This window comes from Citrus sinensis, chromosome 6 (assembly GCF_022201045.2).
Source record: "Citrus sinensis cultivar Valencia sweet orange chromosome 6, DVS_A1.0, whole genome shotgun sequence".
Taxonomy (NCBI): domain Eukaryota; kingdom Viridiplantae; phylum Streptophyta; class Magnoliopsida; order Sapindales; family Rutaceae; genus Citrus; species Citrus sinensis.
The window spans coordinates 13,848,802-13,870,438 of NC_068561.1; the positions used below are offsets into that span (position 1 = coordinate 13,848,802).

A 21,637-nucleotide genomic window follows, 5' to 3' on the forward strand; every position below is an offset into this window, starting at 1 on the left:
CTGGGGTTTGGGATCCCAGTCATACAATGATAGAAAGACAGGAAGAAGTTTACTTTGATTTATGTAATTGCTTAAGATGGCTAATGCATTAGAAAAAAGACACCTGGGTTATTTTGAATTGGACAGAGAGAACACCAAGAATGTTTGGAAGGGGGAAAAAAATCTCGAATGAGAGTTTTTTGAGTTTAGTAATAATTTATTATTGCTTAAAAGCCTATATTAATCAGGAAGGTTTCAAGGCATAACTTTTGGCAAAATTGGCCCCTATGAAACAAATGAACAAAGATATCTATAAATTTTAACCACGCAATACATTCTTCTCCTGAAAGAGTGTGGTATATTCAATGAAAACGCATCATTTAATGAGTTGACCACACATACATGAAAGCAATAATGGAGCTCCGTATCCATCGCCGTGTTCCAGTAGTTCTCTATTAGATCTTCTCTCACCATCTGCACTTAATGAAGGACTTGCATGAGGGGCAACCCGGTCACCGACAAATAAAGGATTTGGATTTGTAACTGGAAGAACTGGTGAAAAATCATTAGGTCCATAGATTGCTGGGCTATGATTCCTCCTGCAAATGCTGGCAGCTCTCCTTTCCGCTTCAAGAAAGTGACCAAGAGAGGGCGTGTTGTTAGTGTTCACAGCATCCGTAGTTAGTTTTGAGCACAGCGAAAACAACCAAGGCCTAGGCTTGTAATTCTTCTGGTCTCTCAAGGTATCCGTTGGTCTTCTCCTAGTAGATCTTCGCGAGAGCTCCAGAATGTTAGAAACACCAATAAGGCTCCCAAGTGTGATGCTCTTGTCGCGGAAAAAGGAACCAGTGGACTGATATCAAACAAAATAAGTATCTGAATTGATTAACAAAAGTTTAGGCACAAAGGAAGACTGATCAGAGATTAATAGCAATGACAGATTCATTGATCTGTTAGCCCATGTTCTGGGACCCTAGGTTCACTTGCATGCGTGATAAGAAACCTTTTTCACCATTCTAATCAGTGAGAGATCCAAGAGGCAGTAGGCATCTCTTTCTTGTTTTCAGTTCATGGAACCTCATTGAGTGTGAGGACAACCATATTTGTATATTTTAACTCAAACAAAGAGATCTGCAATCTTTAAAAGGGTTTAGTGGAAGTAACAAGCGCAGTCAAAAACACCATCATGACGGCCCATGTGGAAAGAGTAAAGTGGGATTTTAAGTTGCTTTTGTTGTTCCGTGAAATTAACTAAAGATTAAAGAAAACAAAATCAAAAGATAAGGAAATGAATCTGGTACTCATCATACCCAAAGCTAGTACTTGAATGAAAATACAATAATGGTGTACAAATAAAGTCTATTCAAACTGCTCGATGACTTGCTCAAGAGGTTTTTATACGAGTTTATTTAACTGATCACACAAGTTTAAATATTTGATTGTTATCCTAGCTATGCATGCATAGTATTACTCAAAGAAATAATTGTATGCCTGGACTAACATAATGCATCTGCGCTTCCGTGCTAAAAGTTTTTAAATGCATAGTAATAAAACCGAGGCATCAACTGAGAAGAAAGAAGTGACCTCTGTATCAAGATCTGAAGAAGAAAGTGTAGAGGAGCTTGGAGAGCCAGTAAGCAAAGTGTTGAAAGAAACTGAACCAGATAAATTGCGATTTCCCACCAACCCAACTCTTGCATTAAGTGGCCTCAGGCCAAGAGGCCACCCGTCTTCCTACATTAATAATAATAATAATAATAATAATAACAACAAATGGGTTTAGCCTTAAACTCATAAACCTTCAAAATAAAAGAGAAGAATATGATGAGTACCTGCCGAGCCATGAACTTGGAGGAGTTTGATTTGACTAAGAGAACAGTGAAGGTGCTGCAGACAAAGGAACGGTCATTTCTAGCATCAAGAAAAGTGAAATGCAAACAGCGTTACAGAGAATAAAGATCATTTAAAATGAGTCAGAAATCTCTCACACGCAGCAGCAATCTGAGCAGTGAGCAGAGCCCGAAACACTAAAACGCAAAGAACGATTGTGAGAGTGACGTGTTACCAGCTCTTTGAGGCATCTCTGGTTCAGTCAGCAGCCACAGGGAAGGAGAGGAAGTGGAATCGTTTTGTACCGGTGCGAGAGAAAAGGGGAATATGAAGCGTCAAGGATTCAAGCCCACAGCTTTTTCTAATATGACTACGTTATCCCCGTACTATCAAGCTTCCAAAATTTTTAACCTTTTTTTGTTTGGTCCATTTTTCTCTTTAATATCAAATCACAATAAAAATAACTGATGGGACTTTGTTCCCATGACTGATAAAATATTATATATTCTTACCTACTAGCTGGTCATAAAACCAAATCAGTCGAGACAAAATTTATGACAATATATAATATCAAAATTTTATTATTATCTGTATGTGTGAATATTTGTGTGATTTTTAAAATAAAATTTAAACTTAATTTTTTTAATTTAAAACTTTTTATACATTTTTTAGCCTAAATTTAATACATTCAATTAATTCAACAGAGGCAGATTTATAAGTTAACTAAATCAAGATTAATTGCCCTCACTAAATCAATATATCTTCTAAGATTTTTAAACTAGACAAAATTAATTGCCCTCACTTATTTCTTAGTGGCTTCGCTACTATCCTTACCTAATTGAATTAGGAGAGAAGTATAAATTAAAATAATTGTTAAGTCGACTCAAATTCAAAACCAAGTTTGAGAGCACGGTAAGATGATCATTGTCGATGAAAATCAGGCAATCAATCATGTCAATTGTTTTGTGAATAGAAGGTTTATTCACGTAAAAATATCGCTTAAAGGTAGCAGGAGACCGAAGATCGAAAGAAACTCCAACCAATAGCTTATGTGTTATTTAAAACTTAAAAAAAAAAAAAAAAAGGGCTCATTTGGGACTTGCCAGCTACTTCTGAAAAAGGCACTGGGCTTAATTGTCATTGTAAATACACTTGTTACTAAAATACTAAAGGGTACAGACTGTTAAAGAACAGGACCTAAAAATCCAAAAGGAAACAGATATGCCTCGTTGTATATCAACTGTTTCGTCCTGTACTGCGAGGGAAGCCTTTTCCTTTTGGTTTTGGACCACGTAGCCTTGTTCACTATTTTTGTACGTTGTAATTCAATCCTGTCTAATTTTTAAATAATTGAACAATAATGAAGCGCCAAACATTCCCCACGTGCCCTTTTGAGATAATCATCTAATTGATCCCATCCCGGTGTCACCAAATGTAAGGAACATAAAAAAGTAATGTTCACAAATAAAAATGACAAAGCAGGTAAAAGGAGATAACTACAGTTCAGATTTAGAGTCATTTAGATGGTCAAAGAAAAATACATGAAGCATTCTATGTTTCGTTCTTTTCTTTTCCCTCGAATTTGCTCACAAGTTAATAAGAAATTCACGTGTTATATTGCCTTGTAGGTTATCATCATGTAATTCGAAGAATATTTTAGTGAACCAGAATAGCCAAGTTGGGATTCTTTGAGTAACTATCATCGCTGGCATTGGCTCACACCGGGTCTATACTCTCCAATTCCGAGTAGGTCCTGTGATGTAAATATATATTTTCACTTTCAGAACAAGAAAACTAATTGGTGATATATGTCATAAACATCAGGACATTGAATTCTATGCAAACAGTGTTGTGATAAATGGTACCAATGGCTAATAGAGGGACCAACAGGAATGCACAAAGATCTAACAATATAATTCATGACTCGAAAGATAATGAAAATGACAAGAATAGGGACCTGGGTTAAAATATATATATATATAGCAAACAAGGATTGTTCAATTGTCAAGCTCCACATTTTTTATAACTGAGAGCCACCAATCCAAAACAAAATTTATCATTCTGAGATGGCAATAATTACCTGACCTAGCCCTAGCCTTACCTTGTTTAGCTCAGGACACGTTTAATTCATTGACGCATCACCATTAAATAAGATGTTAGGTTTCACCTAACAGAATCACCTAACTCTTTGGGAGATTTGTGTCTTGACCAAGTGTGTGCACATGCATAAAGAGACATGTATAGTTCAACTACAGAACCAAGGAGTAATTCATAAGAAAGTCATGTCACAAATAGAATATTTTGGAATGAACCTCTGGGGAGAAGATCAACCTGACATGCTTTGTTTTTTGCTCTGGTTTCTGCTGTACTAGGGATATCATGATTTGGTTTTAGAAATCTCTTCTCACGCCGTTCGCATGAACCCCATCCATCTGAAAACCTACCTCCCCTGGTAACAACAAAGACAAGTAGAAGATAACCATTACAAAACTGTAACAAATGTGCTGCCAATTTGTTTCACAATTCTCCGCTTTATTGCCAAAAGAACTTACTGCATATATGCCCGAACCACAAATTCAGCCCTCTGAACATTGCGGTTTTCATCAAATTCAATGCTCTTGTCTTTGATCTCATAGGATACATTGAAGTAAAATGATATCTTCCTCCAACCTATACAACATAAACACCCCCTATGTTGCGTTCAACAATGCATTTTCAATACAAAAAGGCATAAGGCTGCCGAACCCTGAACTACATACCCGATTTTTTAATGAAAGGGCTCCCAGAAATCATGGTGTAATCAGACTTCTCCAAAATCTGTTCATTCAACAGGACAAGACACAATAAACATACCAAGTAATTCGGATTTTATGAAAAATCTGGAGTGTTTAGGGGTATGTTTGTAACTCATATGCTCTGCTTAATTTTCAACGTACAACCATTAAAGGGCTTAGCTAATATTTACCAATTAGCCATGTATAGGCCTCAACACCTCTCAGTCTCTAACAAACGTTTTTCACAAATTTAAGGGCTTAATCGAGAGTTTTCACGAAGTCAAATCTACTAATGGACTTTGTATCAAACACATTTCTTGCTATTTCCCAAAAAGAAAATAATAATAATAAGTAGTTTCAAAGTAACATGAGCTAAAGGCAAATTAAGAGATTAACAACTGAATCAATCAATAAATTTGAAAATCAAGATTAAAATATTTACCGCCATGGCTGCGTTTTGGTACTCCTTGAACAGCGAAACTGTAGGAAATCTCCCAGACAAACTGTGCCTCGTAACATCCTGGTCGTGTCCCTCAACCCTCCCATTAATTCCCGGGGATAAATACGCCTCCGGTGACGCATACGCCACAGGACTCGGCGGAGTTCGGTGCGCTAAAGCCATTGGACTGCTCTCGCTGGCTTCTGATGAGCACGTTCTCGCCACCTTGAGCGGCCGATCGTTGACGATCTCTCCGCGAGAGTCGGAATTCGGGGAGTAGTGTAATTGCTGCTGCCGATAGTGCTGGTGTTTAGGGTTTGGCGGCGGAGAAGGGCGGGAGATTGGCGTCGGCGGGGAACGGTAGCTGGGGTATCTGATGGCGAGGGGCTTGCGTGATTTGGAGGCGGACCCGGAGGAGCGTGAGACGGAGGCTGCGGCGGCGGAGTCGATTACGGCCCATAATGCGGCGTCGTCTAGGTCTTTATCGTCGATTGAGAAGGGGATTGGTGATGTCATTAGAGAGACAGTGAGACCGGTGAGGAGTGAGGTCAAAGGGCCCAAGGGGCGGCAAGTAGACTCGGCGTATTTTTAAATTAAGAATTTGAATTTTGGGGGGAAAACGCCTAAATGATGCTTCAAATCAAACTGGGACAATAACAAAGGGATCTCTAATTTTTAGAAACATATTGTAAAATTGGCATGCGTTTCTAAACTCCTTCAAATGGGTCCCCGCTCTTACACTTTGCAATTCCAAATCAAGCACTGCTTTATGTTCAATTGTTCATTCAGCCCTTCATCAATTTCCTCATTTCTTTGCCTTCGTTTTTTTTTTATTAATCTCAAAACACTAACTTCTTTCTACTGCCTAGTCGCGTTAAAAAACTAAAAAAATTATTATTTGAAGTAGAAAGCAGGGGCAGATTTTAATGGAGACTAGAGTGGGATATGACCTTAATAGAAATTAAAAAATATCTCTAAACTATGTATACATTATTCACTCTGGCCCATGTAACTAAAGTTTTTAGCTTTCGCCCCTAATAAGAAGAAAAAAAAGATCTTGACGTCTTATGGTAGCAATGCTAGAAAAATCAGGACAAACATCGTGCTCTTGAGCTATGGTTAATCTTACTCCTTAAAAATCTTAATGCTATTATTTCTTTTTAATTCTTCCTATTGGTTATTCTTTTACTAGCTGTCTAGGAAAAGAAAAGCTAGTTGTCAACATCACAGTTCATGGGGAAGAGGCAAAAATGGGAAGAAAGACGATTGAGGAAAGAAAATGGAGGGAAGCAAGACATCTAGGAGAGGAATTAAAGGAAAAAAATATTTTTTAAAAAAATAGGAAAGAGGGAAATGAGGAGCGGGAATTGAATTGGACAAATTGTAAAAAGAAGGAAATTATGGGCCTTCAACAAAAGACTCAAGTTCACATGGTCCAGGTGGAATCAGAAGTAGAAGATGGAGATAATGGGCTTCCTACAAATAAATGTAGGCCCAAAAGGAGAAAGTGGAAATCTCAAGCCCGCAATTGTGAAGAAAGAGGAGGAATTAAATATGGGCAAATGACAATGAAAAGGCTGGCTAGCTTCTTAATTTGGGACAACCCAAACTCCAAAAGAATAAAAGGAACAAGCCCAAAAGAAACTTTTCCTTCTCTAACGAGCTCTTAACTAGAACATAGTAGCAGCAAAACTACAACTAGAGGATAAAGAAGGTGATGATATGGAGAAAGTACCACTTGTTGTTGATGAAGTATCGGCAGCGGCTAAAAACCAGCCCCGCCGACAAGCGACAGCCATGGGGATTATAAATTGGAATATTCGGGGATTGGGGAAGGACCGAACGTTTCGAGAAGCTCAGGAAGTTATCCGTGAACATAGACCCCAAATTTTGCTCTTCAGTAAGACAAAAATGACAACGCCACAAATGAGGAAAAATTATGAGCAATTATGTTTTCCTGGTTGTTTTGTAGTCGGAAGAGAATGGATAATAGGTGGTCTAGCAACACTTTGGAGCTCTGAAGTCACGGTTGAAGTTAAATCATACAGCCTTCATCATATTGATGTTGTTGTTCATAGCGAGAAAGGGAGATTATGAAGATGCACGGGCATTTATGGGCACCCAAAATCAGTCCAGAAACAACACACATGGAAGTTATTGAAAAGGTTAGCAGAATTATCCTCTTTATCATGGCTCTGTCATGGGGATTTCAATGAAATTTTTAACTTAAATGAAAAAAAATAAGAGGTAATGAGAAGCATGCAAGCATAATAGCTGATTTTAGAGAAGCCATCAGGGAGTGTGAGTTGATGGATTTGGGGTTTGTTGGGTACATGTTCACTTGGTCAAATAGGAGGTTCGAGGTAGATCTGGTTGAGGAGAGATTAAATCGCTTTTTGTGTAATAAAGGGTGGGGTAATTATTTCCAGGAAAAAGCAGTTGTGAATTTAGTGTCTTGGTGCTCCGATCACCATCTGATTTTGATCAAACTGGTTGAGAAAGGAAAATGGTGGAACTATATGAAGAAGACTTTTTACAGAGCTCATTACGAAGATATGTTGGGCCCTTAAAATAGATGTATGGAGATTATTAAATGAAAATGGAGTGATAACAATTATTGGAGATGGGGAAATCATGTTGAGTTGTTTAAGAAGAAATCTAAGAAGTCCTTGGCTGAATTGAAGTTATAGATTCCAGCCATCATGAGAGTGCGGAAGAGATAAGAAGAACTGAAAGGCAGATTGACAACATCTTGTTGGATGAGGAAATCCACTAGAAACAAAGATCGAGGGCCAATTGGTTGAGAGAAGGGGACCGGAACACTAAATTTTTTCATTCAAAAGCCTATACGAGAAAGAGAACAAATAAAATTATGGGGCTTGAGAATGACCAAGGAATCTGGAATGAAGAAATTGAGGATGTAGAAAGACTATTCTGTGAATACTTTACAAATATTTTTACTACAACTAATCCATCCCCAACCCAACTGAATGCAGCTCTAACAAATTTGTCGCGACGAGTAACAAAGGAGATGAACAATTTCTTTGATCAGAAGTTCACTAAAGAGATCTCAACAGCGCTTACTCAAATGTGTCCCACTAAAGCAGCAAGTCTGGATAGGCTACCTATAGCCTTTTTTCAAAATCACTGGAACTTAGTCAAAGAAAAAATGATAACTACTTGCCTGCACATTCTTAATGAGGGAGGTAGTCTAACACCTCTTAATCACACTTATATTGCTTTGATTCCAAAAGTGCATAATCTTACAGAGGTAACTAACTTTAGACTTATTAGCCTCTGTAATGTTATTTATAGGATTCTGACAAAAATCTTGGCTAATAGACTGAAGCAAATTCTAGATGAGATTATTTCCTCAACCCAAAGTGCCTTCATCTCGAATAGATTAAGCACTGATAATGTAATTATAAGCTATGAATGTCTTAAAAAAATTGGGCAAAGCAGGAGAAAAAGAAACGGTTTGGTAGCCTTAAAATTGGACATTAGCAAAGCTTATGATAAAATTGAGTGAAGTTTTATAGAAATGGCAATGCAGCAGCTAGGATTCTTTGTAAATTGGGTAAATCTGGTGATGAATTGCATTTCCACAGCGAGTTTCTCAGTGCTAATCAATGGTGTGCCTAAAGGCTTAATATATCCTCAAAGAGGATTAAGACAAGGATGCATGTTATCACCTTATCTTTTCATTATATGTGCAGAGGCGTTTTTAAACTTGCTCATGGTGGCAGAAAAACAAAAGTTAATTCATGGATTGAGCTTTAGTAGAAATTTGTCAGTCTATCACATTCTTTTTGCAGATGACAGCTTGATCTTCTCCAGGGCCTCTAATGAAGATTGCAAAAACTTAAAACAGATCTTTGATGTGTATACCAACGCTTCGGGTCAGATTTTCAATTACAAAAAATCCTCCATGATTTTTAGCAGCGTCACAAATCAGAGACTGGTGGAGGAGATCAAAGTATTTTTAATCTTAGTGTAGCTTCCAAACATGAGAAGTATATTGGCTTACCTTCCATGGTGGGGAGAATGAAGATCAGCTTCTTTAATAACATCATATTAAGAGTCCTTAGCAGGCTGTCCAGTTGGCGACACAAATTCTTTTTGTGTGGGGGAAATGAGGTGCTTATCAAAGCTATAGCTCAAGGCGTGCCTACATATGCAATGAGTGTATTCAAAGTACCTTAGAGTATTTGTGATGACATCCAAAAAGCCATAGCTAGATTCTGGTGGGGTGATTCAGAAAACCATCCATTGGGCAAGGTGGGAAAGACTGTGTCAGGCCAAAATCAAAGGAGGATTGGGTTTTCGAGAATTCTCCAGTTTTAATCAAGCTCTGATCGCTAAGTAAGGATGAAGGATTATGCAAAATCCAGAGCTTTTGATGACCAAAATTTTAAAGGCAAGATATTTTAGGCAGTCAAGTTTCATGGAAACAAAGTTGGGCTCAAAACCTTCGTTTATGTGGAGGATTATTTAGTAGGGCAGAAAAATCCTTCATAAAGGATCAAGATGGAGAATTAGAGATGGAAAGCAAGTGTATATATACAAAAGCAATATGATATCAAAGCCTGAAACTCTAAAACCAATCTCTCCACAGACTTTACCCCCTTGTTCTATGGTAGCCGACCTGATTAGGAACCAATAGTGTAAGGAAGAGGTTATTGCTCAGATTTTTATGGAAGATGAGGCTGCAAGGATTTTAAGCATTCCCCTCCCAAAGTCCCCTCAGCCAAATCAACTAATATGACACTACGATAAGCATGGTAATAACATTGTCAAGAGTGGGTATCAAATGCTCTAAAACTGAAGTGCACAGAGACAACAAATAGCTCAGATATCTCCAAAACTCATTGGGAAGTTATCTGGTCTAAGGAAATTCCAGAAAAGATCAAGGTGTACATATGGAGAGCAGCGCGAAATCTGCTACCTACAACCTATAATCTTTGGAAAGCTATTAATGAGCCTGTGTGCTGGAGATGTCAGAAGGAGAATGAAGACACCTTTCATGCTTTGATGGGGTGTAAATATGCTTTAAAAGTTTGGAAGTTAACGGAATATTATCAGCACATCAAACTTTTAGCTCGGCAAGACATGTTAAGTGCTCTCTAGGAGTTGATGCTGCAATCAATAAGCATGGATGCCTCCCCCAAATGGGTGGTTTAAAGAGAATGTTGATGCTGCCATTATACGTTCAAATCAGACAGTAGGATTAAGAGTGATCATTAGACTCCAGGGGTGAAACTATTGCAGCAGAAGTCCAGAAGGTTGGTTTGAAAGGGGATGTGGCTTATATGGAAGCTGAAGCAGTTAATTTAGGCATTCAAGTAGCTCAAATTGTTAAGCGTCAGCCAATGATCGTTGAATCAGATTCCAAAGAAGTGGTTGATCTTGCTCGCAATAGAAAAGGTTGTTTGTTAGAAATCTTTTGGTAAATAACCACTATTCAAGATAGTCTGAAGAGATTAAACCAGTCTCAAATCCAACATGTTTCATGAACTTACAACAAAACTGCTCATGCTTTACCAAATGTAGCTTTGAATTATGATAAGCTGGTTGTGTGGCTGGGAACTTTTTCAGTAGAGATTAGGTTGTTATTCTCTTATTCCCATTAATTGAAAGCCTTACTTTCACTTAAAAAAAGAAAAGAGATAATGAATGGATGTTGACCTAAATTGAATAGTGAAGAAGCAAAATCAATGAACCTTAACAAAATAGTCCTACTACACCTCTTTTGTTGTATTAAGATGTTAATACCAAGGCCAAGTTTTATATAGATACTCCAAGTATAATTTTGAAATTTTTATATTAAGTGATAATTCAGAATAAAATAATATTGATATGTGAAAATAGTTATCTAGAATCTTACTAATTCTCTCTCTCTCTCTCTCTCTCTATATATATATATATATATATATATATTGATATGTGAGATGCAGACTATGTAAATATTAATTTTTTATATAGTTTGCATCTCAAGTGATGCAAACTACTTAACATTAGGTAAGTGTTAATTAATTTTATTTTCCATCGCTATTAATTAATTTAATAATATTACATCATATATCTATTTATCTATCAAATGATAACACTTCATAAGTCATTTCACAAATTATATATCCCAATTACATATGAGGATATGCATACTATTTGTCTTTAGCAAAGTATTACGTTGTTTAATGCAGTTCTATTAAAAAAAATGTTATTTTTCTTTTTGGGTCTATATTTTTCATTTAAATATATCTTAGATATGTCCAAGCAAACATAATTATTAGATATGTCCATTTGTCCAAGCAAACATAATTATATGGATGCACGAAGTTAAGGTAGGAAATTTCCTAATTGGACTGAGGCCCTGTTTGGGATTGCTTTTGGGAGGGTTAAAATTGATTTTAAAAATCTAAAAGTTAATTTTGGTGTTTGGTAAAAAAAATCAAAATCACTTTTGCTAAAATCAGCTCCTCCTACAGCTGATTTTGAAAAGCAGAGAAGGAGTAACTTTAAAATTCTGATTTTGAGAATCAATTTTATCATTTAATATAATTTCATAAATATCCTTACAATTATTACTTAAACCCGAAATTATCCTTATTTAAATTGAAAATAAAATCAATATTTTAATAAATTTTCATTATAATTAACGTTTTCTCCATAAGAATAGTTTGTGTAACTAAAGATACATGACACAAAGTTATAGAAAATGCTATGTTTATGCTGCTTGGCAAGAAGTTAATATGTCAATTCCACATTTTTATGAAAAACAAATTGTTTGATTCAACGAGATATTGTACGTGTACATTTTTATATGTATAAGTAAATTTCATCCTACATTATGTACATTTTAGTCATTTATTTTCTTACACTAGTTTAACAATAAGATTTACCAAACACTCATAACTGCTTTCAAAATTCACAGTACTTTTGAAATTAAAATTTACCAAACACTTAACTGATTCTCTTCACAGCTGATTATTTCTACAGCACAACTAACAACAATTATTTTAAAAGCTGCAAGAGGATTTTGGCACCTTCATAAGCCATTTTTATTATAAAAAAAAAAAAAAAATCAAACGAGCAGGGTCCCCCTGCCATATGCCCACAAATTCCCGCCATATACAAGTACATCCGAGGTGGGCACCATTAGCTTTGCCCAACTCTGACCAAAACTCCCCCTTCCGAGTATTAAATTATCAAGGGTGGGCTTCAGCTTCGAGATTCGGTACACTTGCTAACCTAAATCTGATTACTTGAAAAGATTCTGCTCGACATTTGATGAATTGGGGTTTGTTTTACTTTTACATTGCAGGCTACAGTGAGTGATTTGCAGGAGGCCATACATCGGCGATGTAAGGGTTTAACCTCTTACTAGTATTTCTCAGCTGTCAATATCCATATTTTATAAAATTGGGTTGCAACTAAATCTTGGAACTGACTACAAAATTGAGAAAATGTTACGAACTTCGAACTCCAATATGTAGCTATGTAGTTCATCACACGTACCGAGTGGAAACGTCCGCACCTAAGAAAGAATTTTTCGTTCATTTAAAATTTCGCTTATGTTTTGATGCCATTGTTCAAAACTTGTCCTACAAAATTGATTAGAAGATGAAAGTTAAATAATAGTAGTGTAATAAAGATATTTCAAATTTTACTGAGCTTTTAAGTATGGAAATTTGATTTGGAGGACAGAACCACATTTGCAAAGATCATTAAATGTAACAATTTGATGGTTATTTTTTACTTTACTGGTGGTATTGTCTGATGTTGAACACTGGTGGTATTGTCTGATGTTGAACACTTTCTCTGTTCTTGTGCTGATCAACTAATGAACTTGTTTCTGATTTAGTTTGATTATCCGAAATGCTACCAGTCACATATTTGTTTGTCTTCTATCAAAATCTTTTATGAATATATATGAAGCTTGAAATCTTTTTTCCTTGATATGATTTGGCAACTTGTTGTTCAACAGGCAAGAAACTCTACCCTTCAAGCCAACGTTTTACTCTGCCTCTTCAACCTGGATCCAAAGAAACGGCTATCGTCCTTAACCCAAAGAAGAAATTCTACCATTTTCTTTTTGGAGTTGTGTTTTCTCCTTCCTCATTTTGAATGCATCTTGATCTGCAGCTTGTTGATCGGAAGGAAGGTCTGCCAAAATATCCAAAACAATGGGTAATCCTACCTCCATTTATGTGAAAAGCGAGGAAAAGCTGGAATTTCAACTGAATCAACTTGCAAAACTTGATATTTGAAGGTTACTGTCATTCAAAAGAAAAACAATGTACTCCTACCTTTATAATTTTATACTTCTGTATGCTTTTTCTGTTTCATTTAACTCTATTAAATATAGTACTTGATTTCAGGAATTTTTTTTACCGCCAGTTTCAAAATAATTATTGTAGACGTGTAAGATAAACTGTTAGATATTGTAATCATTGGCTGAAATCTAAAATAAGTGAACAAACATCTGCCTGAGTACTTCTTAGCATTTCTATTTTCCTTTTCCATCAATTTTTCCAGTTTGTTTGATCAACAGACAAGTCTTGGTAAGTATTTTTATCGACAGAATTTCATGCAGCTGCAGTTCATGATGGCAAAAGAAAATTTTAGTTTACATTCAAACTAGATGGTAGATTAGCTGTATAATCTAGAGAAAGTCTGTTAAGCAAATTTCGCATTTACAAAATGTAAATAAGACTTCTGCAGTTACCGCAATTGTCTCAATTCCTACTCATGTAAGCATTACAATGTCTCACAGACGGCCTAACCTACGGGGTATTCCAAAATTTTGGTAAGTCTTGATTTCACCTCCTAGAGTGGCTGTCACAATTACCAAGCCCCAAGCCGTTGCTTGAACTGTATGGCTTGAATGACTTCCAACATCAAACCAAGAAGACCAATTTGTAAATGAGGAAGAATTCCTATCTGTGCTAGAAGAAATGGAAGCTGGGTCATCCTGCCTCGGGGAGTAAGAATTTGAGTTTGTTTCCGAGGCGGTGGATATGGAAGGTGAATCACCAGATCTTATTGAAGAAGAATTTGAAGTGAATGATTCACTAATCCCAGGATCATGAGAAATTAAAGAGAGTTCTTCTTCTGGCGGACTTGGAACTCGCTCTACTTTATTGGTTTTCTTTGGAAGAGGTGGCAATAGTCGCCTACTGTGACCTGCAGGGCTCCCTTCCTTGGTTGGTGAACTAGTAGCAGAAGTAGGATTTGAGCTGATACGTTTTGCGTGCTTTTTGGTTTGGACTGGCGTTGGTGGCGGCTCACCCTTCACCATACCAGGCCAAGGTATTGCTACTGACACATCTTTGCACTGGAAGTGTTCATGATTTCTGGTAGTGATAATAGCTCTTTTTCCTGTGCTTGCATTTCGATGTTCTTCACGCTTCCAGACATATACTTGAGAATCTTCACTTGCACTTATAATATATTTTCCATCTGCATTGAATGCAGCTGAAATTTGACTGCTGGTATTTCGGAAACCTGTTTTGATACAACGTATGCATCATTGTTAATGGGGAAAGAGACCAAAAACTGCATCCATGTATTAGAGAAAACAAGCATGTACTTCCAATTTCTGAAAAGATACCTCTGAATTTATGAACAATGTCTAAACCATCCAAAATTCGAATACGGGAATCAGCAGAAGTGACCAGAACTTCAGATGGATTGCTTGGGGAGAACTGTTCAGATATAAACTTATAGCCTTTATCCCTTGGAGATGAATAGAAACAATAATAAGATAAATTGGAGGCAAAAAGAAGAATTACCTGGAAACCAGTGATCTTTCTGGTACTAGACTTCTTCTTGGTCTGGAAATCAACCTGATTTAATTGATGTAGTTTGCCATCTGTTCTCCAAAATAAAATGCACATTTACATGATGTTCATTTTTAAACAAAAATACATTGCAACAAGAAAGAAAACACTCAGAGAAACTCGTACCCTCTATGCTGTATAGTCGACAACTCCCTTTATGCGAACCAATGAGAGCATTCTTCATATTGAAACATGGAACATCAAATATAAAATAAGATCAAAACAGAATTGAGATGTTGAACTTGAGAACAGACTACAACTTAGTTTAACAGAACTGAGCTTTTTTCCAGTACAAAAGCATTACACTAAGTAAATTCAAGCAAAATGCAGACTGAAAAAGTAATGTACACGAACCTGGCCATCAGGAGTGTAACAAGCAGCTGTGACCATTTCATGAAGATCTGTCCAATCAACGACAAGCCGATCAGATATGCTCCAGATTCTCACCTTTGCATCAAGTGAACCACTTATGAAATAATCATCATCCATAGGATTGAATTGAATGCAAGTTACTGCAACAAAAACACACATCAGAAATGACTAAAAAGATGGAAATTATATTGCTGAATTGATATTACTAATGCTTGTCTGAAAAGGAAAATACAAAACCTTACCATAATCATTGTGTGCAAACAACTTTAGACAGCTCTTGGTTTCCATGTCCCATAACCTGACAGTTTTATCCATTGAAGATGAAAGCAGCAGCTGCAAAACCATCGAAATTGGCCTATAACTTGTGTCAAAATTAATGGTCTGACTAATAAGAAATCACGATAGAGTTGAGAAACTAACATGAGATCTAGACCAGGAGAGATCCAAAACATCATCTAAATGACCTATGAAAGAGCAAAAAGGCTTATCAGATAGCGAAAACACAGTTTCTGGCACATGAACATAATCAGGGGAAGAATGTTTCCCCTTCTTCTTCTTCTCCGGTGGAGGATTTGGCGATGAGCCATCCAATGAACTTGCTTTATCTGATGAATTGCACAACGAAGGATGAATTGGTGTCAAATTCCCTTCACTCATAGACATAACTTCACATTCTTGCACTTCCCACACATGAATTACCCTATCTTCACCTGCACTAGCAAGAAACCGTGCATCCAAACTGAACTTAATTGTCCATATAGACCCCTCATGAGCCTGAATCTCTTGACACAAATGCAAAGCACTCAAGTCCTTGTAAGATTTCCCAGACTGCCTAACTTTAACCCATTTATTAGAAACATTCTTGTTCTGTTTCTGCTCTTTCTGCTCCCTCTGGTCTCCAAGAAATGGATTAGGATTAATGCATTCTTTATCTCCCTTAACACTCATAGAATGAGCCACCCCTTTAATATTCTTCAACAATGCAGCTCCCCTTCTCTTGCTCATCCTCAAACTCTTGGAAAGATACGAATTTGCGCTAAATTTTCTCGCAGAATCATTGATCCTATTCACATTTTCCCTCCTCATTAGTTCCTTAACAACGGGGGAATGGCCAACAGATTTCTCAAACTCCTCCATTGTTAATTGCTTCCCAGTTTGCAAATCACTAAGCTTATTCCACATCCCATTTTCACTATACTCATTAACAATAAACTCTTTCCCAGTATCCAAATTCTTTATCAAGAAAAATGCACCTAATCTACTACTGGATAAAATCGACGCAAAATTCCCACTCCTACGGACAGAACGAACGCTATTACCTGACGAGTCCTTAGATGCCACCCTTACAGATTCTTGATACGGACACACCTTTGCATGCTGCAACAGCATCATTGATGACGTTCTTGTCAATCTCTGCTTCGAGATCAAGCCAATCATTTCCTCTTTTCTCTTTTTGTCGATGCATAAAGATTCAATATCCCCGTCTGATCTTGACCGTACCAGCACCACCGTCGTCTCCGGAGAATTTTCTTGAGTCGGAGAATTTTCTCTTTTCACCGGAGACTCTGAATGTGATTGTGTTATTGGATTCAGATTTGAATTATGCCGTTTTGTCTCTTCACTCTCTTTGATATTACAATTATTATTATTATTTTTATTTTTTGACACGCTTGCAGGAGCTTCATGGTGGCTGTTAGTATTGTTATTGTTATTGACATTGTTGTCGTCAACTTTAAAGCTGAGAAGCTCCCTGTCTCGAGACAATCCCATGTCCTGGAAAAGTCTCTTCCGCCGTTCGGTGATCGAACCGGGGGCCAGCATCCAGACGTCGTAATCCGGGGACATTGAACCGGGTGCTGACCTGGCGAAGTTTTGAAACTCTTTTTTGGTAGGGTGCTTATGAAGATGAGTAGCGGACGACACCGCGGAGACAAACGACATGCGGGAGTCTTCGAAGTCTTCGTCGTCGTCGTCGTCGGAAGATGCCAAGTCGAGAGGCACGGCGGTGGAGATTCGATCGAAGGTTTCGAAAAATCGGTCGTCGTCGTCGTCCACGTCGGCGAGGCCGTCCCACGTCATTGTAAGCGTTCGCTTGCGTTCCATTTTTTCCATTTTCCTTTTCTTTTCTGGTTGCTGGTTTTGATTTGGTTATTGATTTTTTATTATTAACATGGAAAGGATAAGAAAGGGGCAAAAAAAAAAAAAAAAGCGTTTCCTGGAAGTGTTTTGTGAATTATGTTTTTTTTTTCGATTTTGTGTTTTTTTGTTTTTGGAAGGAAGAGAGAAAAACGAGGGGGACTGGCGGGTGGATTGGGGGTTGGTTACCGTTATCTGTTTTTGTGTTTTTGTCTCCAAGGGTATGAGAAACGGTCAGCGGGGTCGTTATTACATGCCTTCACGTCTTTAGTCAGATGTGCGTCGACATGAAGTCGCCACTCTCCTCATTGCAGCGTCATTGCTTGTAACTCTAGTGGGCCCACTCTTATTCATATTGTTACATTTTGGTTTCATACCGGCTCATGGGCCCATCTAGCATTTGGGCTTGGCCTGGGTCTAGTCCAAAATCAATCATTGATGGATTTGTTTGATGATTTTTTTCATTATATTTTATTTCAGATTCTTCATAACGCATTTGCACGTTTTATTTTTATTTATTTTTAATTTTTGAGGCGATTTAGTTATTGATAGGCAACAAGTTGGATCAATAAAAGAAATCTATGAAGCATATCAGCGATTATTAATGCCTTTTGATGAATCTTTGCAGATCTACCTATGTGCCTTTGGTTTAAATTAAAAATAGCATAAAATGCTAGCAGCGATGACATTTTTGGGCAAATTAGATCACAAAAGACTCTTCAACTATCCTTGATCTTGATGTTTTATAGAATTTCAGAAATGATAGTGATGAGAGATTTTTAAAATTGAAGATATTTAAAAAGACAAAATTTTACATGCGTGTATGAATTGAAACAGATCTTTTAGTTCAGATATTGCTGAGCCTTGATGCCTAGAATTTGTTTTATTCTCATCCTAAATGCTAAAAAATTTATAATCTAAAATTCATGTCTAATCAAATATTGCTGTTTATCGACTTTTCCCTCTTTGATGTTATAGAACCCATTTATACGTAATGTTAGTTTCTACAATGATTTTGTAGTTTTTAAACTTAGTATTTATGTATTACTATGATAAACTAAAAAATTTCTTTATTTTAAAGCACACCTATTGATGTGAGATTTGTTTTATAATTATAATGTAGATACATATTCATGTTTTGCGTGAAATTTCAAGTAAATATGCATCTTTGCGCAAAGATGAAACCACCTTAATGCCTAGGGTGGCCCAGGCAGCCCCTATAATATTAGGTAAAAAGAAAAAATTAGAACCACACTAAGAATTAAGCAACCCCTAACTATGAAAGGTTTAATCTACTTCATCTCTTCAAAAGTCGTGAAGACTTGCCTTCTTCATGTTTTATTTATTTTGAGTTTATTTTATATATTTTAATATTTAAATAATATTATTTTATTTTTATTGTTCCAATTCAAATAAATACAATACGTAATTTAAATTCCAAATTTTTGTTGCGAAATAACCTCTAACGAAGTACATTTTGACAACCTCAAATCAAAATCTTGATTCCACCACTGACGGTGGTCTAAAAAGGCACTACTACAAAAATGACATTCACCGACACTTAATTTTCTAACACTTTGTAAAACGTGTCAGTAATTGTGTACATGTATACTATTTTTTATTTTTAACAAATAAGTATCATAAATTATTGATATTAGTGTGTCAGTAAATTAAACGTCAGAAATCACTGACACTGAAGTATCAAAGGTTAAAAAAATTTATTATAATTTATAAATCTACCAACTCGAACCTAAGACCTTTTAACTTAAAATTTTTATGTTTGAAACACAAACCACTAAATCATATAAACTTAAGATACAAATTTTGTCATTAAAAATTTAAACAAAAATATAATAGCAAAAGCAATATGCCTAAATCTCAATCGAACCTCTTTCTCTCATCTCATCAATCCTAACCTAAAAATTTCTTTCCTTAGTTCATTATGCTGGCCGACATACCCTTATACTTATTCTTGGTAGTTCACTACACTAGCCTAAATCTTAATCGAACCTCTTTCTCTCATCTCATCAATCGAAATTCACTAACCTTGTAAGGGCGTAAAACAAACCCTAAACATAATTACAGTCTATTTAAACTCTTATTTCAAAAATCGAGCCTCTGATTCACCCTTCAACAGTATTTTGAAGCAATCAGAGCTCTATCAACATCGTTGTTGTTGTTGGCAATTACAGTAGTACTTCGTTTCTGACCATTTTGCTCACTATGTGCCAAATGAAACTTGAATACTCCTAGTATGTATACAACCTGCTTTGTTGGAGTTCAATAATTTACTACACAGAACTGTTAACCAAACTCTAACATGTAGTTCGTTGAAGGTTAGCTTTTGTTTGGTTGCATTAGTTTTAGTAATAGTGCAAAATTAGATAGAATTAAAGGTAATCTTTATTAGTAAAATTAGTGTTTGCAGTCTCTAACTCCACTTAGGCAATATAGTTGTGCTTAAACATAGTAATGTAGGATGGTTGCGTGTTGCGAGTAAGGTACTTTTCAAAGGGCATAACTTGGGCTACAAGTGTCTGTTTGAGACATATAATATACCGTTTCGAGCTTGAGATGAGACGAATCAAATCCAGAACAGTTTAATCAGTTCTGGTCCAAACATGAGCCTGAAATTCTGTTTCTTTCTTAGTTGTTTTTTTGGTTTTAAGATATTTTCTTTTTTTTTTTGTTTCTTTTAGGATTTTTAACTTTTTTTTAGATATCGGATTTGGACACCGTTTGTTTTGGATTTTTTATTTTGATTAGGATAATTTTATTATCAAATAATATCTCAAATTTACTTATTTTGGTAAATTCACAATATTAAAGGTTATTATATAAAAGGGCCTAAAATCCTAGTTTTATTAATTCATCATTATTTAATAAACTTCATTATTTAGAAATTTAGCTCGGCTCATTAAGGTCAATCTTACTAATTCATCTCCTTAAATTTATAGGTGGAGCATCAATTAGAGGACGTTCTGGTGATTTAAACTTGATCGGGATTACCTGTAAGTGGAATGTTTTCAAATTAATACATAAGCCATGTAATTTTCACAAACAAAAATATGTTATTATTAATGTTTTCAAATTAATATAACTAGACTAGAAAATTATTATACTTTATGGTAATGCATTGATTTATAGTATAGGAGTTGTAAGTGGTTTTCCTTAATTACAAATTTATTATTGAAGCTATAATAATAATAACTTTAAATATTTGAAATTAATCATGCAATTTTATTAAACTTAAACTGACACTATATAATATATAAACAGGTAAAAGTATTTGAAATGGACATAACTTGGATAACTTGTAATAGGTTGTCCCTAGAGTTACTGATTTCTTAAATTTTGCCATTTTGAATGCTGAAAACCGAATGTCAATTAGATGTCCTTGCACCTTTTGTTGTAATATGGAGTTTCATACTGCTCCACAAGTGAAGGACCATTTATTTGAAAAAGATTTTCTCACAAAATATAGAGTTTGGACTTGGCATGGTGAGACTGACCCTGTTTCTACATCTACAAAGTGTCAAGACCATTAACATAATCAAAGATTTAGATGTCATGACTATAGTGACATAATTGACATGGTCGAAGATGCTTATGAGCATCGTGATAAAGATTCTAGTTCTTTTAAAGAAATGCTTGAAGATGCTGAAAAACCTTTGTATCCGGGTGCAAAACATTCAAAGCTATCTGGATTAATGAGACTTTATAGTGTGAAAGGAAACTATGGGTGGTCTGATAAAGGGTTTTATGCTTTGTTAGCAGTCTTTGATGATATTTTACGAAAAACAAAATATCCATTGCTTATTTCAGAAAAAATAAATTATGTAATTTTTATTTTGTAGTGTGCGAGGCAATCCAGCAACTTTGAATGTGGCTACTACGTGATGAAATACATTTAAGATATTGTTGTAAATGTGAACATTCTTAAAAATAATGTAAGTATCAAAAACAATTTTTAGAATACTGTATCATATTTTTTTAATGCACTGTAAAATAAATCACCTCAAAAAGAACCTTGTACCTTGAACATAATGTGTGCTTCTTGATTGCTATGTTTTTATCATATATTGTATGTATTTTATATGTTGTAAGTAAAAGTACTTATAATAATGGGTATATGGTATATTGTTGGAGAGATTAGGTGAATAACTATAGTTTACAATTTAATTTTTTGTGAATAACATATTGTTTTGAAATTAAAGTTCAAAGGAATTGATGAGTACACCATGAAAGAGCTCTCGCGACTTTGTGAT

The 21,637-nt window shown here is 35.8% G+C and overlaps 3 protein-coding genes and 1 long non-coding RNA gene across 6 annotated transcripts; 1 reads left to right on the top strand and 3 right to left on the bottom strand.

The window, feature by feature from the left end:
• Positions 1-267: 267 nt before the first annotated feature.
• Positions 268-2,207, bottom strand: LOC102611887 (hypothetical protein). 3 transcript variants are annotated; one of them, XM_015531123.3, is made up of 4 exons: positions 2,045-2,207; positions 1,812-1,866; positions 1,564-1,713; positions 268-832 (listed from the first exon to the last, which is right to left on the bottom strand). In XM_015531123.3, exons 2-4 carry the CDS (start codon positions 1,821-1,823, stop codon positions 356-358), a joined length of 639 nt encoding a protein of 212 aa, XP_015386609.1. In that variant the 5' UTR covers positions 1,824-1,866; positions 2,045-2,207; the 3' UTR covers positions 268-355. The 3 variants fall into 3 exon arrangements, with proteins under 3 accessions (XP_015386609.1, XP_015386610.1, XP_024955316.1); XM_015531124.3 differs by having other exon boundaries at positions 1,812-1,890; positions 2,045-2,200; XM_025099548.2 differs by having other exon boundaries at positions 1,968-2,190.
• Positions 2,208-3,274: 1,067 nt separating this feature from the next.
• On the bottom strand, positions 3,275-5,610 carry LOC102627373 (uncharacterized; the record flags this gene model as incomplete). The annotated part of the gene is made up of 5 exons (XM_025099594.2): positions 3,275-3,562; positions 4,141-4,258; positions 4,362-4,479; positions 4,569-4,626; positions 5,026-5,610. Coding segments are annotated over 5 exons (933 nt in total), but the record flags the coding sequence as incomplete, so codon positions are not given.
• A 6,510-nt stretch (positions 5,611-12,120) lies between these two features.
• LOC102612178 (uncharacterized) lies at positions 12,121-13,503 on the top strand. The gene is made up of 3 exons (XR_370954.4): positions 12,121-12,256; positions 12,344-12,383; positions 13,007-13,503. It is a non-coding gene; the product is annotated as an uncharacterized LOC102612178 (long non-coding RNA).
• Positions 13,504-13,680: 177 nt separating this feature from the next.
• LOC102612372 (uncharacterized) lies at positions 13,681-17,929 on the bottom strand. The gene is made up of 7 exons (XM_006480739.4): positions 15,654-17,929; positions 15,476-15,566; positions 15,216-15,373; positions 14,988-15,039; positions 14,814-14,893; positions 14,633-14,726; positions 13,681-14,526 (listed from the first exon to the last, which is right to left on the bottom strand). Exons 1-7 carry the CDS (start codon positions 17,343-17,345, stop codon positions 13,790-13,792), a joined length of 2,904 nt encoding a protein of 967 aa, XP_006480802.1. The 5' UTR covers positions 17,346-17,929; the 3' UTR covers positions 13,681-13,789.
• Between the last annotated feature and the right edge of the window lie 3,708 nt (positions 17,930-21,637).

Bases quoted from the DNA above. Each gene is read 5' to 3' on its own strand.
- LOC102611887 (XM_015531123.3), bottom strand. The intron at 833-1,563 runs GTCACTTCTTTC...GTTTGATATCAG, and splicing joins CTTCAGATCTTGATACAGAG to TCCACTGGTTCCTTTTTCCG.
- LOC102612372 (XM_006480739.4), bottom strand. From the start codon at position 17,345: ATGGAAAAAATGGAACGCAAGCGAACGCTTACAATGACGTGGGACGGC. The intron at 15,040-15,215 runs GTTCGTGTACAT...TTCAATATGAAG, and splicing joins GTTACACTCCTGATGGCCAG to AATGCTCTCATTGGTTCGCA. The intron at 14,727-14,813 runs GTAATTCTTCTT...ATATCTGAACAG, and splicing joins GAAAGATCACTGGTTTCCAG to TTCTCCCCAAGCAATCCATC.